General features: G+C 35.3%; 2 protein-coding genes across 5 annotated transcripts in view; both read left to right on the top strand.

Annotated features, from left to right (window-relative positions):
- Nucleotides 1-2070, top strand: part of LOC109049784 (gastrula zinc finger protein XlCGF57.1-like) — a 54003-nt gene extending 51933 nt beyond the window's left edge. For all 3 annotated transcript variants that reach the window (XM_042722918.1, XM_042722917.1, XM_042722919.1), the window contains one exon: nucleotides 319-2070. In XM_042722918.1, coding sequence (XP_042578852.1) covers nucleotides 319-1700 — 1382 coding nt within the window. In that variant the 3' untranslated portion in view covers nucleotides 1701-2070. The remainder of the gene's footprint in view (nucleotides 1-318) is intronic.
- Nucleotides 2071-16771: 14701 nt separating this feature from the next.
- LOC109065237 (NACHT, LRR and PYD domains-containing protein 3-like) overlaps nucleotides 16772-17343 on the top strand; it is an 80941-nt gene continuing 80369 nt past the window's right edge. For both annotated transcript variants that reach the window (XM_042722895.1, XM_042722894.1), the window contains exon 1: nucleotides 16772-16991. The gene's annotated coding sequence lies outside the window, so the exon portion shown is untranslated. The remainder of the gene's footprint in view (nucleotides 16992-17343) is intronic.

Genomic DNA, 17343 nt, shown 5'->3' with positions numbered 1-17343 from the left:
GTCTTTCGATGTGATATGAGATTTGAAAAGGGATAAAAATAATTCAGTAAAAGGCCGATAGGAACACAGGTTGATTGCGTCAAAAAGACTACGGTACACGCTTTACCATCTACGCTACTGAAGCTGATGATTGTTGGCAGTCTTTTATAGTGTTGACCATCCCTATCACACGTTTGTGTGTGGAACTAGTGTAAATAGCCTCTGCCAAGGCGGGTTTAACATTTAATGTGAAATAGTTTTTTTAATTGATTGTTAGCACTAGACTAAATGTTAGAATGTCTGTGGTTTTAACTTTGTATTTGTCTGTTTTTACCTCAGACCTGATGGCGCTTAATGAGGAGAGTCAAGAACTGAATGAAACAGACGACAAAGATCAGAATGAGAAACAGCATGATTTCAAAACTGAAGAAAAATCAATTATTTGCTCACAGACTTCCTCACAAACTCAAACTTACACCTGCCAACAGTGTGGGAAGAGTTTCTCACGAAATGGAGATCTTAAGACTCACATGAAAATTCACATTGAAAAGAAACAATTAATATGCCCTCAGTGTGGAAACGGTTTTACAAAGAAAAAATACCTCACTGTCCACATGAGAACTCACACCAGAGAGAAGTCGTTCACCTGCCCTCAGTGTGGAAAGAGTTTTACCCAGAAAAAATACCTCTCTGTCCACATGAAAATTCACACCAGAGAGAAGTCATTCACCTGCCCTCAGTGTGGTAACATTTTTACACAGAAAAAATACCTTGCTGTCCACATGAGAATTCACACCAGAGAGGAGTCGTTCACCTGCCCTCAGTGTGGAAAGAGTTTCACGTCTAAAGGAAGACTTAAGACTCACATGAGAGTTCACACTGGAGAGAAGCCATTCACCTGCCCTCAGTGTGGAAACAGTTTTACACAGAAAAAATACCTCGCTGTCCACATGAAAATTCACATCGGAGAGAAGCCGTTCACCTGCCCTCAGTGTGGAAAGCGTTTCACGTGTAAAGGAAAACTTAAGATTCACATGAGAGTTCACACTGGAGAGAAGCCTTTCACCTGCGAACTGTGTGTTAAGAGTTTCTCATTCAATAACGGTCTTAAGGTTCACATGAGAATTCACACTGGAGAGAAGCCATTTGTATGTGATCAGTGTGGAAAGAGGTTTACACAGAAAAACTGCCTTAATATCCACATGAGAATTCACACTGGAGAGAGACCTTATACCTGCAAACTGTGCGGGAAGAGTTTCTCATTCAATAACGGTCTTAAGGTTCACATGATAAATCACAATGAAAAGAAGCCGTTAATGTGCGCTCAGTGTGGAAAGAGTTTTACGCAGAAACACTGCCTTAATGCCCACATGAGAATTCACACTGGAGAGAAACCTTACACTTGCCCTCAGTGTGGAAAGAGTTTCAGGCACAAAGGAAGCCTTAAGGTTCACATTAGAATTCACACTGGAGAGAAACCTTTCACCTGCAAGCTGTGTGGGAAGAGTTTCTCATTTAGTAACGGTCTTAAGGTTCACATGAGAACTCACACTGGAGAGAAGCCATTTGTATGTGATCAGTGTGGAAGGAGTTTTACGGAGAACAAACTCCTTAATGCCCACATGAGAATTCACACTGGAGAGAGTCCTTTTACCTGTGAACTGTGTGGGAAGGGCTTCACACAAAAAGAAAACCTTAAAAACCACATGAAAATTCACTAAAGACAAAACTTTTAATTGTCATTAGTGCGAATAGACAGGAATCACCTTAAGAATCATTCAAATTCTCATCTGATGTCTCATTTTATGTGCCATCACTGTGGAAGGAGTTTCACAAACAATGCAAACATTGAGAGTCACACTGGAGACAGACATTGCTAGTGTCTTCAGTTTGAGAGGAGTGATGAGGTTTAGAAAAAGGAGCAATTTCTACAATCATCTGTGTATTCTTTCTCAAAGACAATTCAGTTGTTCTCAGTGTACTAAATGCATTTTTTTTTTTGCATTCACACTTAAAGACACACATGTAAAGTCATGATATCCTGTTTGTGTTCTTTGTTAAAGCATATAATAAGAAACATTGTCTGATTGACACCATGACTACTTCTTTTACTTGCATCCTTGACCTCTTTATGCTTCACCATGAGGCTTTTTATTTCTTTTGTGCATATGTACTCCTGTGACTAGTAGGGATGGGACGATACACCTACCTCCCAATTCGATACTGTCACAATTTTTTTTTTAAAGAAAAATTGATTCTACAAATATTGTGATTAGGGATGGGACATAATAATCGATTCACCTATCACAATTTTTTTTATTTACGTGTGATTACATTTTTTTTTTTTTACACTTGCATTGCTTTATTTTATTCCTTGCTTATATACGAGGCAGAGGAAAGTTACATCTTTTAGTTCAGCAGAGGGCAGTGTGTTGTATCAGTGAGTATTACATGACGTCATATCTCTTATTAGTGAAGTGAAGACCAGAAAGTGAAAAATGGCGGATGGAATGACAACTAAAGATATACGACCTGCACCATCACACTTTAAATAGAAAGAATGATGGATTCAGAAACATGATTCACACTTTGGAGCCGCGTTACATCATCTCCATTAGAGATCTACCGATATATCGATTTACCGTTATTTTTTCCCGATATTTAAGCATTTTACCATAATCGGATATCGGTTTAGTAATATCAGATTCACCGATAAACGTTAACGATAAATGTTTTGAGAATTGCATGCAGGATTGCCATTGCAGCACGTCTGAGGGGAGATGAGAACAACAACAACAAAGAACGTAATTCTCTCTCTGTTGTCCACAAGCTCATCGTTAGTATCGTTAAGTCGGAGTCACACAGATAATCTGTCAAGATCCTCTCCGAATAAAGACGTAACTTTGCATGAGTTAAATAATACAGCTATGAATGAGCGCATGTTGAAAATAATAGCGCTGAATTTAATTCTCTCTCTGTTTTTATATATTTATATATATATTTATATTTGCTCATCATTAGTCTCATGAAGCGGCTTTCATATTTTTCTTCACTCACCGGGTTGATGTGGTTGATGCTCAGGAAATGCTCCAGCACGGCCACCGCATGTAACTTTTAACAAGATTCACTTGTTTAATACACCCTTAATTGTATTAACATTTACTATATAACCATTATTTTGCTAATAAACATCTAAAAATAAATACAACTCTATGGAAATTAATTATTTTTTATCTCCGTGAACGATCGCAGTTTGAGTATAGTTCTGTGTAACTGCGCTGTCAACAGGCATTTCATAATCAAGAAGGGCAAAAATATTAATAATTCTGAAACTACATTTCAGTTGAGAAATGCAAGAAAATACAATGTTTTGTTTGTTAAATTCCAATATTCCAGAGAATATTATTCAGTGAATTAACATTGTCCAGTCAATTATTCTTGACTCTGTAGCGATTAAACAGCTTATAAACATACTAAAACTGTAGTTTAAAATGAAGTTGATACGACTTCTGTCCTTTATTTTTTTCCATGTGAAAACATTAGACATTCTACATTTATTTTGCTTATTGTTATATATTTGTCTTGTTGCTGTTGATGCTTTTAATAAATGTTTTTTATAGTTGTAATATGAAGATTAAATCTAACAATCTGGACCTTTTCCTGGACTGTGCCCAGCTGATGGAATGACCTCCCAATCTCAATTCGAACAGCAGGTAAGTGCTTGGACGAGTTACACATACTCATCCAAGTAACCTGGCAACAGCTGGCAGCTTTAGCGCATGCTGCAAGGCCAGGTTGAGGGTGTGTGCAAAACACCTGACATGGAGATAGCCGGTTAATTAGGCAGCGCTAGCCATATTTGTTGCATTGTCTGTTACTAAAACAGTCTTTAACAGTGATGCTCCATTCTGTCGCCAAGTAGTTCTGCAATATTTGCTCTCGTGCAAGGCTCTCATCTGGAGGACGTGAGACGACAAAGACCAGTCATCTGTAATGTGATGGGCCGTCACAGTGACATAAGACACCATAGCTCATGAAGTCCATGCATCGCAGGGTAAAGCGACTCATCAAGCTCTTCCTAGTGAATTTATTACGTCTGATTTAATGTTGTTGTAGAGTGTAGGCACAACTGTTTCTGAGAAAAACTTTCTTGACGGTATGATGTAACGCCGTGTTAATCATGTTTCTGAATCCATCATTCTCTACAATGGCATATGGTAGAATGTCTTTGCATATAACCAGAGTTGGGTATAACGCGTTACTGTAATCTAATTACTTTTCCTGGTAACGTAGTAAAGTAATGTGTTACATTTTACATGTATGTAATTTAATTACAGTTACTTATGTCAGTAAAATTACGTTACTTTTAAGTTACAAATGCAGTGTTAAAAATTACAAACTAAAAAAATCATGTTTTGCGGGGATTTTTCACTATGCTGGTTAATAAATTCAATTCAATTCAATTCAATTCAAGTTTATTTGTATAGCGCTTTTTACAATACAAATCATTACAAAGCAACTTTACAGAAAATTAAGTTTCTACAATATTTAGTAGTAGCTTATCAGTGGTGACTGTCAGTTCATGTGCATATGGCAGAAATGTTCAGAAAAATCAATAAAAAGACGTAAACAAACAGACGATTAACACTATTAACAGCAATTATGCAATCAAACTTATAGCAAAATGTGGTAGTTCTGTATGTTGTCTCTGGGTTAGCATCATCTGAGGTCCTCTGAGGGGCTGGCATCATCTCTTCTCAGGTGTTCTGGATCCAGGCTGAAGCTTGTGTAAATCCTAGTTACCACGGTATGTAAATCCCGTGGCAAAACAGAGAAACAAATAGAGACATAATTAGCGTAGCTGCTGTTCCAGCCAAGTAAAATTCATTCGTTTAACCCAAGCTAAAGAATAATAATGCACATTTGATCAGATATAACTGCAGTCCAAAATTATGAGATGCATTATTTGAATGCTTGGCCAAAGAGGTGTGTTTTTAATCTAGATTTAAACAGAGAAAGTGTGTCTGAACTTCGAACATTATCAGGAAGGCTATTCCAGAGTTTGGGAGCCAAATGCGAAAAAGCTCTACCTCCTTTAGTGGACTTTGCTATCCTAGGTACTATCAAAAGTCCAGCGTTTTGTGACCTTAAGGAGCGTGATGGGTTGTAGCTTGGTAGAAGACTAGTTAGGTACGCAGGAGCTAAGCCATTAAGGGCCTTATAGGTATGTAATAATATTTTGTAACTGATACAGAACTTAATAGGTAGCCAGTGCAAAGACTGTAGTATTGGGGTAATATGATCATATTTTCTTGACCTGGTAAGGACTCTAGCCGCTGCATTTTGGACTACCTGTAGCTTGTTTATTGAGGATGCAGGACAACCACCTAGCAGTGCATTACAATAGTCCAGTCTAGAGGTCATGAATGCATGAACTAGCTTTTCTGCATCAGGAACAGGTAACATGTTTCGTAGCTTGGCAATGTTTCTAAGATGGAAGAATGCTGTTTTTGTAACATGGGAAATATGATTTTCAAAAGACAAGTTACTGTCTAATTTAACACCCAGATTTTTTACAGTAGAGGAAGTAACAGTACATCCGTCTAGTTGCAAATTGTAATCTACGAGATTCTGTGTAATGTTTTCTGGTCCAATAAGTTAATAAATCACCGGACAAAGTTAGCTAAAATGCATTGAAAGGTCGTATTTCATTTCGTATGAATCATATTTCAAAATGTTGCACTCGACTTATTTTAGTCTGGCATTATAGTTTGGGAAAGGTGAACAAGTGAATGTGTACAAGTTTGTCACAGTAACACTAATAAGTAAAAACAAATGACTCATCAGAATGAGATCATCCGCTGCATTAAGCCGCGATGGCATCACAATTGCTTATCCCTTAAGAAGCGCGTCTTCTTCCAAAAATGAAAAGTAGCCAAGATGAACTTTGTATACGAAGGTGATGTTGACATTTACATGTTCGCGCGTCTCAAGCCTGGTTTCGTGTGGATGATGATCTTATAGCACATGATGTGCGTGAGTGTGATATAGGTGAGCTCAGATGGGAGAGACTGTACCTCGCATTGGTTTCATACAGATTATTTTATCAGAGAATATTTGTTTTCATTTAATAATAGACAGTTCAAGCTTTCTTTACATATAGCCTACTGTACTTCTCATGTCATTTTCGTTCATTTTAGTGACTGGTATCAGAAAGATATTCACGGAGACTGAGAATGCAGAAAGCGCACCCAATTTGTTTTCTTTATTTTACAAATAAATAAAAATGTTGATTTGGGAGTGTAGGCTATAAAAATAATACTTATGTTTTTTTTTCTGTCAATATTTAATGAAAGAACTATGAGTTTCTCTCTGTGGTGCTTTTTTTAGGTTTGATAACTTGAAAGTAAAGTAATTAGTAATCTAATTACTTTTTAGCTGTGGCATAGCTGACTAACTATGTTTTTATCCACCTATGGTTATAAGCATTTTGGAATATTGCATTAAAAATATGCTGGATGGAAACAGCAAGCTTTTTAAAAGTAGGATAAATTTCTTATTCTGTAAGAAAACATGCATAAACTATGATGGAAACACTAACGGATAAATTCCTTAAAGAGGATGGTGGCATATAAAAGGATAGCCCAATAGAACTAACTAAGGAATTGAGGAAAGTGTTAAAGGATGGAAATTTGATGATTGTATGTAACAATGAAGTGCAGAAAGGAAGAGTGATGGATATCAAAGTAATATGTAAGAAGGAAGCTTAAAAGCTTAAGAGTAATATAAGTGAAGAAAAAATACTTTGTGCAAGGAGAATGTTTATGAACAGAGAAGGGAATAGAATGAAGAGCCTGTCAGTTGAACTTAGATTTGAAGGGGATGAATTGCCAGATAAGGTAAAAGTTGGCTTTTTCAGCTATTCAGTTAGACCATTGGCCGTGGCCCCACCTTTAAGGTGTTATAATTTTCAAAAGTATGGGCATGTGGCCACAATTTGTAAATCAAGGAAAAGATGTGCAAGACGTGGAGGGGAACATGACTATGGGAAGTGTGAGGGCGCAGGAATCAAGTGTTGCAACTGTGGAGGAGATCATAATGTAGCGTTTGAGGATGTGAAGTGTGAAAAAGAGCAATTGGAGTGCAGAATGAGAAAAATAAGAAGAATATAACCTATGCAGAAGCTGCTAAAGTGGTTGAAGAAAGAAATAAGGGAAAATGAGAAGTTAAAGATATGAGAACAGAGGTAAGGAATGAGGCTACCTCATAGCTGCTAGGTAGGAGTACAGCGTAGAGTACTGATAAAGCACTTTTACCGAGTACAAGTATTATACGAGTAATACGAGTCAATATCTGTGCTCGGATAAAATAAAAATTCTCATTGGGTTGCTGACCGTGTCTGCGTTCTGTGATAGGCTAGTCACAGTGCCCCTCCCCTACACACATACACGCTCTGCTCACTCACACACAGAACACTGAGAAGAGACCAGCGCTCTCTCTCTCTCTGTCTCTCCCTCAGTCACTCAGGTTCGCGGGTCTTTTCTGTTAACGTTTAGGTGTTCTTCAGCTTCAGGTTTGTTTTTTACTTTGGTTTGTAGTACTTAGTAGAATGTGACTCGCGTTGCGTCTCTTCCTGTCGGAGATTTTTTTTTCTTTTTTAAACGTCAGCTGGCTCTAACCAGTTTTTTGACTTCACGCACTGAGTGACACTTATTTCTTGCTGTATTTCATAAAAAATAAATAAAGGTAGTTGTGGTATATAAAACTATATTACAAATTAATTAGCTACACACACGCACACACACACACAGTCTCTTTCTCCCTCTCTCTGCCGGTCATCAGAGTTTTTTTTTTTTAAACCGTCTGTATGCAGTCAAAGTAATACCATATATACACGCAAAAAAATAAAGTTTTGCAAAAGAAAATAAAGTTTTGCAAACGAAAATTAAAGTATTGAGGAAAATAATTTTGCTTTTTGCAAACAAAAATAAAGAATTGTAAAACATAAATGATACCGCGTGAAAGCAATTATTTTGCAATACATATTTTCCATGGTCATATCTATTATTTTATTTGGAACACTGATTTTATTTTGCGTGTCGGTCTAGTTTGAGCTTGCGCTGCAGTTTTTCCTGTGCGCTTCATTTTTCTGCGCGTCTCGCTTTGTGGCGCTGTTTTGACGTGGGGGTGGAGTCAAGAGGCAGGGGCGTGTACAACATGCCTCCCTGGAAGTGACGTCATCGACCCGAGACGCAGCTCACTGATCCAGGTACTGTCATGAGCAGAGGCATGCGGGTGGATCGCTTCCTTTTATTCACTAGCATTAAAACATGCATGGTTTCGTTTTATTAACTTTATTAACAAATGTATATGTGTATTAGCAGCGTTTGCTCAAGTTAAAGAAGTTGTTACCATGCACATCTGCTGTTTATTTCTCCCGATGTGCACTCTTTTACTGGCATAAAGTTGGCTTGACGTTGGACGTTCGATATTCGCAAATTTAGGGACCGTCTCTAAAGTTACATGCAAAACTACTATACACTTCTCTAACGTCAATAGCATGCAAGGAGAATGACTAACAGTCATGAAAACAACTGTTAACTGTTCATCCAGGTGTCAACTATAATGCACACCTTTTATATTTTTTGATAATTATTAAAATAAACTGTAAATCATATGTAAAATATTGCTACTTTTCATTACCAAATGGACGTAAACACTAATTTAAAGCTCAAATGAAAAATAGCAATATTTTACATATGATTTACAGTTTATTTGAATAATTATGAAAAATATGAATGGTGTGCATTATAGCTGACACCTAGATGAACACTTTACAGTATGTTTTATGAAAGTGAGTCATTCTGTTCAAATGCTATTGAGCTTTAAATTATGGCATATTTTAAATTTGAGCACATTCGGTAATGAAAATTAGCAATATTTTACATTTGATTTACAGTTTATTTTAATAATTATCAAAAAATATGAAAGGTGTGCATTATAGTTGACACCTGGATAAACAGTTAAGAGTTGTTTTCATGACTGTTAGTCATTCTCCTTGCATGCTATTGACGTTAGAGAAGTGTATAGTAGTTTCGCATGTAACTTTAGAGACGGTCCCTAGATTTGCGAATATCGAACGTCCAACATCAAGCCAACTTTATGCCAGTCACACACTTTTATAGCATTAAAATGTGTATTGTTTCATTTGGTTAACTGCATGTGTATTGACAGTGTTTGTTTAAGATCTCTGAACCTGTGGGAGGACGCCAGCGCACAGAAGCGTTCTTTGTTCACATTAGTTCAGAGTTACTGCTAGTTTTAATGTAAAATTATGCAATTCACTTCATAAACTATAACGTACATCATTAAAGAGGTCTACGACTCAAGTTTTATATCGATCTCGACTTCGTTTTTCATTTACCTAACTACCGGCATAAATTAATAAATGACTGTCATTGTAAGATAAAAAAAAAATGAAGCTCGAATCTTTTTGGTTTAATTTTGCCACAAGTTTAATGCATAAACAAACCCGCGTGACCATAGCAACCTGAGATTATCAGAGATTGATCAAATATTTTTATCCATCCCACAGTCCGTTGATCGTGTCTTTTTATGTAATATATGTGCATATAAGGCTTTTATTATTTTTATCATTATATATATTTAATATTTCCAAGTGGATGCTGCACACTGCTGGTGGTTGAGGAGAGACCCCCCACATGATCGTACAGCGAATTGTGTGTACAACAATACACAATAAAGCGCTATATAAATGCATCATTCATTTATTCATATAGGCTAACCGTATATAATAATTGATAATAATATTATATTAAATAGGGCTATATTTTTATATTTATTGTTATGCTTATTTCCCCTTTTAATTCGTGTATTGCTTACCTAATTAACGTTCTTTAAATTAGTGTTTTCATTTACAAATGAAACTAGCGAATTATTCATTTATAATTCTAGTATTTATTATTATAGGGTTAGGGTATTTATAGAGTTATTGTTAAATTCATCCTCTAAAGTGCACTTCCAGTAAAAAATCTTTATTGACATGTCGGGCTTTTACAGTATAGGCTATTATTTACAAAACTCTTCAGGGCTGCGTTTTTCCAAAAGCATCGTATAATTTTACAAGTAACTCTGAACTAATGTGAACAAAGAACGCTTCTGTGCACTGGCGTCCTCCCACAGGTTCAGAGATTTTAAACAAACACTGTTAATACACATGCAGTTAACCAAATGAAACAATACACATTTTAATGCTATAAAAGTGTGCACATCGAGAGAAATAAACAGCAGATGTGCATGGTAACAACTTCTTTAACTTGAGCAAACGCTGCTAATACACATATACATTTGTTAATAAAGTTAATTAAAACGAAACCATGCATGTTTTAATGCTAGTGAATAAAAGGAAGCGATCCACTCGCATGCATCTGCTCATCATGACAGTACCTGGATCAGTGAGCTGCGTCTCGGGCCGATGACGTCACTTCCAGGGAGGCATGTTGTACACGCCCCTGCCCCTTGACTCCACCCCCACGTCAAAACAGCGCCACAAAGCGAGACGCACAGAAAAATGAAGCTAAAAGTAGACCGACACACAAAATAAAATCAGTGTTGCAAATAAAATAATAGATATGACCATGGAAATGATTTCCCGCGGTATCATTTATGTTTTGCAATTCTTTATTTTTGTTTGCAAAAAGCAAAATTATTTTCCTCAATACTTTAATTTTCGTTTGCAAAACTTTATTTTCTTTTGCAAAACTGTGTATATATGGTATTACTTTGACTCCATACGTCTGCTGGCTCTAACCAGTTTTTTGACTTAACGCACTGAATGACACTTTCTTGCTCTATTTCATAAAAAAAAATAAAGGTAGTTGTGGTATAAATAATATTACAAATTAACACACACACACACACACACACACACACATACCTGGTGTGGAAATAAAAAAAATAAAAAAAGAACCAAAAAAAAAAAAAAATCACACTGATTATAAAAAAATTTAAAGTTAAAAAAAAGAAAGTTATGTTGAGATGAAAACTCTTGTTCATTACATTTAACTTCATAATTGCAACCGCATGTGTTGTATTCATTGTTGCAAAACTTGTTCTGTATATAGTTCGTTTGTTATCGTGATCACAAACCACTGATCTGAAGCTCAATGCTGATGCTGTCATGTAAATAGTTTTCTAATCAGCAAAAATATAAACAATTTCTGATCAACCCCTATCAATTGCATGCTTAAAATAAAAACCGGTTAAGCCCCGCCCGTTTTAAGTCAACCAGACCCACTTGGTTATAAATCCCGCCCAAATTTAAGGCCCCCGCCCATTCCGAGGACAGAACAGATACAGAAATTCATGGTGGATACAGAAAACAGAACCTTGTATCATACCATAATATATATGGCAACCGCATGACAGAGAGAGTGTGAAAGTGTATCTTAAACATGTTGCAAAACTTGTTCTGTATATAGATCGTATGTTATCGTGATCAAATTACCATCTGAAGCCAAATTGATGCCCCCATAAATCATTACATTTAAATATAACAAAGTTTGAATGCTAAAGATATATTCTAAATGGGACGCCTAATACCAGCCATTCAGTGTAACTGAGGTTTAAATATATACCTGTGATTAGAATATGATACCTTCCTGACAGAGAGAGATAGTGAAAGACTGGATCGTCAAACTGATTAATTGACTTTTCACAAGTATTACACTGATACAATTACCATTCAGCCATAAAATTTACTTTAAAAGAATGCTAAAGACTCTAAATGGGACACTATACCAGCCATTCAGTGTAACTGAGGTTTAAATATTAGTGAACTTCTAGCACAGCGTCAAACTGGTTAAGCCAATTTCAGACCTATGCGAGAGACATATATTCATCTTTGTTAGTTTTTACTTAATTGTTGAATAATCTTATGTTGTTGGAGGATTGTTGTTATTAATGGTGGTGTGGTTTTTTGGTGGTTTTTTTATAAAAGTATTATTAAGTATTTTTTAATATTTTTTAATAAATCTTATACAACAACAGTAATGGGGTCCTGTTTTAAACATAACAAAACAGTAATATTGCATGACTTGAAAAGCTGTTGCAACTGTCAAAAAGAATGGGTTGCAACATGACTGTTTTGAAAGAGTTATAGTTCCAAATGAAACTTCTAGATTCACATCACCTCATAACTTGTGGCAGGGGATGAAGTAGGAATAGTAGGGTCACGGGTGTCTCAGGAGCAACTTATATATCATCAGCCTCACAATTCTGAAATAAATAGTATCTGCAGCATAAACAAACTTAAATGAAATGCACACAGTCTCCAATGTGTTCATGTTATCACATTGTCATCACTTGAATGCGAGCCATCACAGGACTTTACACACAAGACAAGCTCTGCTGTGACAGCTCCTTCATATTCTCAATAAACAAAAAGTGTATTTTCATAATCTTATATTTATTTACCACATGTCCCATCAATAATAACATTATTTTATGCTTTACACTGAGTTTCTGAATCTAATATCTTAATGTGGTATGGCATCTACGTGAATAATGATTCTTTATTAAATAAACATAAGAATTGATCCATATTAAATCATAATACTCTAAGCAGCCACTGGCTTACATTGTTCACGACCGATTTTACTTCCAAGTTAAGTAAAAATGCAAAAATAAAACAATAAACCTTGATTTGGCTAGTTAACTGAAATAAAACGATCAACTGCACGTACCTCTGCTGAATTGTATCTTGAACGGTGGTCTAGCACTGATGACGTCAGCATCCAGGTAGGTGTGTTTTCATTGTGTTTAAATACTGATTTATATTTCTATACTCACTGAATGTTGAATTCTAAAGAAAACCAGGTTTATACTTGAAAATGTATCTTGAAAAGTTATTTGATAAGCTTAGGAGTGTTACAGCATGTAATGCAAAAAAACAAAAAAAAAAAAAAAAAACCTTGAACCTTGTTGCTCATAGATGTTTTCATGATGTTTTAAAAATGTATTAAATATTTTGCATGTATTACAGTGATTATGGTTAGTTACTGGTGTATTGTAATTTCTTGTTTGTATAAGCATACATCACAATTGTTTAATTAAAAATGTTTATTACACTTGAATTATGCTTTCATTAAAATACAAACATTTAAAGTTTTTCTTTCTAGATATTCTCTAGTATCTCATTTCTTAACCGAATGTGCAGTTCAGCTGCATGGTATGGGTCAGGAGAAGTTAATACTCTTCCTTCCATAAGAAGTACACAGAGCTCAAATACAGTCTTGTCACAGGGGTACTGCCCCTTTGGGGAGCGCTCCTCTTTGCAAGCAGCCACTTCCTCGGGAAGAACAGATTTGAGTTTGTCTTCTGTTGCACCATGAATTTCTGGCAAAGTGTACATCAGAACTGGGCGAACTGCGGGCAATCCCTGGCCCTGGCCGTGGTCTTATTTGGTGGGTGTTCCATGTTCTCACAACTTTATCTAGCTCATTCTGCATGACAAAGAAAGTCAATCATTATTAAAACTGTATGTAGACTGAGCTGCAGAACCACCATCAAACATATAACCCCCCCAAAAGAAAGTTATTGTTCATGAATTTTGACACTAAAAATGTCATTGTTAACATTCACCATTTTATCAATATAACTATTTACTGCACAACTTATATGCACAAAATACATCCTAGCATAAACAACACTCTGAACTTCACATAATAGTTAAATCCAGTTGTTTGTCTATTTATTTGAACTTCATTTCAGAGTGGATATTACTGTATGATTAGCCTTTAGACGCAATTGATTCGGTATTTAAATTGATACGTACCTGGACAAGGTTCAAGAAGCAGAAATGTGTAAGATTTTTGTCCAAGAAATCACCAGATAAATGCCCATCTTTGAGGGTCTGAAAGATGTCCATCCAAAGTTGTCCTCTTTGTTTACGCAGGATGCCCCACCATGCTCTCTATGCGTTGATTTGCCATACTGCATCCGTACATAAAACTTTTCTCTTCTGCGTAACTGTCTGTGTGGTTTCTGCGCAGGAAAACTTGCATGTCTTTGACGTGTCCATCTTACGTTCTTGGGTCGCGCGCAGTCACTCAGGACAACCACCAATGCGGGTTACTTTGGGGTCACTGTTTGTATAGTATGCTTCCATCCACAACACAGCTTATCATATGAATACATATGCCACAACGCGTTGGGACCCTGGCTGAAGTTCTGACTATGTCAGAGACGTCGAGCGCGACAGTGTTCAACTCCTTCAGGGTCAATTTCTTTAATCATCATCCTCAAAATCCTTGGAGTCAACCACTGGTCGCCATTTCAGACTGCACAAAAGAGGCAAGTTCCTCAATGTCTGATTTTTTCTTCTTAATAAATTTTTTCTACATAACCGCAGTGCAGTGTTCTTTTACTAATAACAACTCCGTGCTGATGTGCCAAAAGACAAAGAATTTCCTTATTGCTATATCCTAACCTTAAGTAGGACTTAACCAAATCCTCCACATCCATTGTTTCTCGCAATTCTGTGATTTTTCTAAAAATATTACTACTTTAATCTCATATTGCTACGACTTTTTTCTAAAAATATTATGAGTTTAATCTCGTACTACGAGTTTATTCGCGTAGTTTCAACTTTATTCTCGTAATATTTTGACTTTATTCACGAAATGTTTTGACTTTATTCTCGTAACATTTCGACTTTATTCTCGAAATATTAGACTTTTTATCAGTAATCAGATTTTTTTATATTTTTAATGAGGCACTAAAACGCTGTCGTACATAAACAGTCACTAAGACTGTTTTTTTCTTTCCTTTTATTAAAACTGAATTTAGCGTGTACCATTGATTAATTAATTAATTCAGTTTATTTAAATTGATAAATAATATACGTGTACACTAATTAGGTCAACTCAAGACTTAATTTTCCTGTCTCACGCCAAAAGTACCTGTAAACAAACATATACATGTAGGTTTTGGAGTTAGATGGATAGTTTGATAAACTAGCAGAAAGCCAATAAGTAATTACTTATAAAGTCTTACTTTTTTGGATTCAGTCTACCTTTTTGTCACTGACTTTTAAAAGTTATGACCAATCTTGAAAAAAAAAAAATAGATGACTGACTTTTTAAGACTGGTCTAAGCAGTTTAAGCATCCGACCACAGAATTAAGCAACGTAATAACTTTTTGATGCACTCGTCTCACACACACTATAACAGCTGATCATGTCTCATTTGTTGATACATACTGTATGCTAGTCAAATTAAGAGAAACATCAATAATAATGTGCTTTAACTTTAAACAGAACTATATACGTCTTTAAGCACACATTATAGAACATTACGCAGAACTTTACACAGTCAAAACTGATTAATTGTCGAATCAGACCTCTTTCAGCAACAGTCAGGAAGAGTATACCAGGATGCAGTTGGGATGGTTTAAATGTTGCAGATGTCCTGAACTGGTCAGACGAGTGTGCACATTATGCTGGACAGCAGAACCAGTCCCATATTCCATTTCAATTAAATCATTCAACTGTGCTCTGAGTTACAGTTTATTTACGAAGAGCTTTTGAGTTGTCTCCCACTAGAGGGAATCCATTTTGAGAGGGTCACTTTCCCATTCTTTACTGTAAATACATCTTTTATTTCATATAATTGATAAGCGTTTACGTTTCTAACAAGACAGCAAATTGATTGACAGGTTTCACCTGACCCTGGTTTGTTATACTGAACCAGTGCTGTTAAAGACAAAATGCATTGCACTGCACATAATTTTTAATAATTAAAATGTGTCTAAATGTATTAAATGTCATGGTGTCAGGAGCTTCCAGTTCAGAAAGTACAGACATAGTGCAGACATACTTATAATTTGGTTCCTGAAGTCCACTATCATCTTTTTTTTTTTTAAGCGTGTTCAGCTCCTGATTGTGAAGACTGTACTAGTCAGCCAGCTGCTCAACCTCACTTCTATATGAAGAAGGATGGACTTCATGGTGTCTCTCCTTAAGCAAATGTTTCTCATTTAGTGAGTGTATGGAGTTGCTCATTTACTGTTCATAAGTGTCAAGTATGAAAACATGCAAAACCTTATGGCAGAAGTGATGATAATTAATTTGAGATATAATTAATTATCATTTGGTGTCTGCACTATTGCTGGAACAGGTACGGTCTGTAATGATTGTAATGTAAAATGTTATTTGTCAAAACAATTAAACTCAATTTATGAGACGATGACACTTTCAATGAATATAAAATATTTTCTTGCACATCCTGAGAGTTTGTGCAGTAATCTCAATAAGGTCTATGCAGATTGGATGTGTTATTTTTTATTCACACAATAATAATAATAATAATAATTTTATATATATATATATATATATATATATATATATATATATATATATATATATTTTTTTTTTTTTTTTTTCAAATAGTTTTTAATCAATTTCAGCATCTCAAAGCTTCATGATAAAGAACAAATTAACGAAAATAAGTGATTTTATAGTAAATCAATATATATAATAGTATAATCGTTTACTAATTATATGATTATTTCATGACTTACACAACGTTTTTGGATGACTACAAATTAGTTAATCATTGACAAAACACTTTTAAATTATTTATACGTGATCATTATTATAAAGTATTACAAGAAATTTGATCAAAACAGTCTGTAGTCACTGTCACTGTAAAAACTATGAAGATGATGAGGTGGGGGGTTTCAGACAGATTTGGCAACCTTGCTGATAAAAACGAAAGTGAAAGCAGATGTTGTACATGCAGTGTTTACACTTGACCGCAAGATTTTTTTCATTTTGAAAAACTGATCATCAAACTGTTTTTATCATTTGCTGATGTGGGAATGTTCATGGACCTAATGGGAAGCCAAGGACATATTGAACTTGTCTAGTAGCTGAACATTTTGATCAAAGCAAGTCTTCTGGTGTGGAGCACAAAGGCACTTCCTTATTAATGTAAGTCAGCATAAAATACTAACTTAATCATGAAACATGAATTAAATGGGCAAATAGGGATTTCAAGATTACAATGGTTCACTCTAATGTTCTGCAATCATGTTTTCAAACTTTTATAAAACTGATATAATTATTTTAAAATAGCCTACTGTTGTTACCCCATAGGTTATGTTTTATACTGTAAGAAATATGAAATGTAATAAATGTATTTCAGTCATAGATATTACTCATGCATTGCCTTTCTTAAGTAATGTAGGAAGAATATATCACCTTTATGTTCTTTGTGTAATCTTGAGTAAGAAACACTTATATGTATATTTACTCTTGCAACTACTCAAAATGAATATGTGCT

The sequence above is a fragment of the Cyprinus carpio genome, chromosome B4 (genome assembly GCF_018340385.1).
Source record: "Cyprinus carpio isolate SPL01 chromosome B4, ASM1834038v1, whole genome shotgun sequence".
In the NCBI taxonomy this organism is placed as follows: domain Eukaryota; kingdom Metazoa; phylum Chordata; class Actinopteri; order Cypriniformes; family Cyprinidae; genus Cyprinus; species Cyprinus carpio.
Note: the sequence above shows the minus strand (reverse complement) of the source record. Positions and strands in the feature narration are given on the sequence as shown.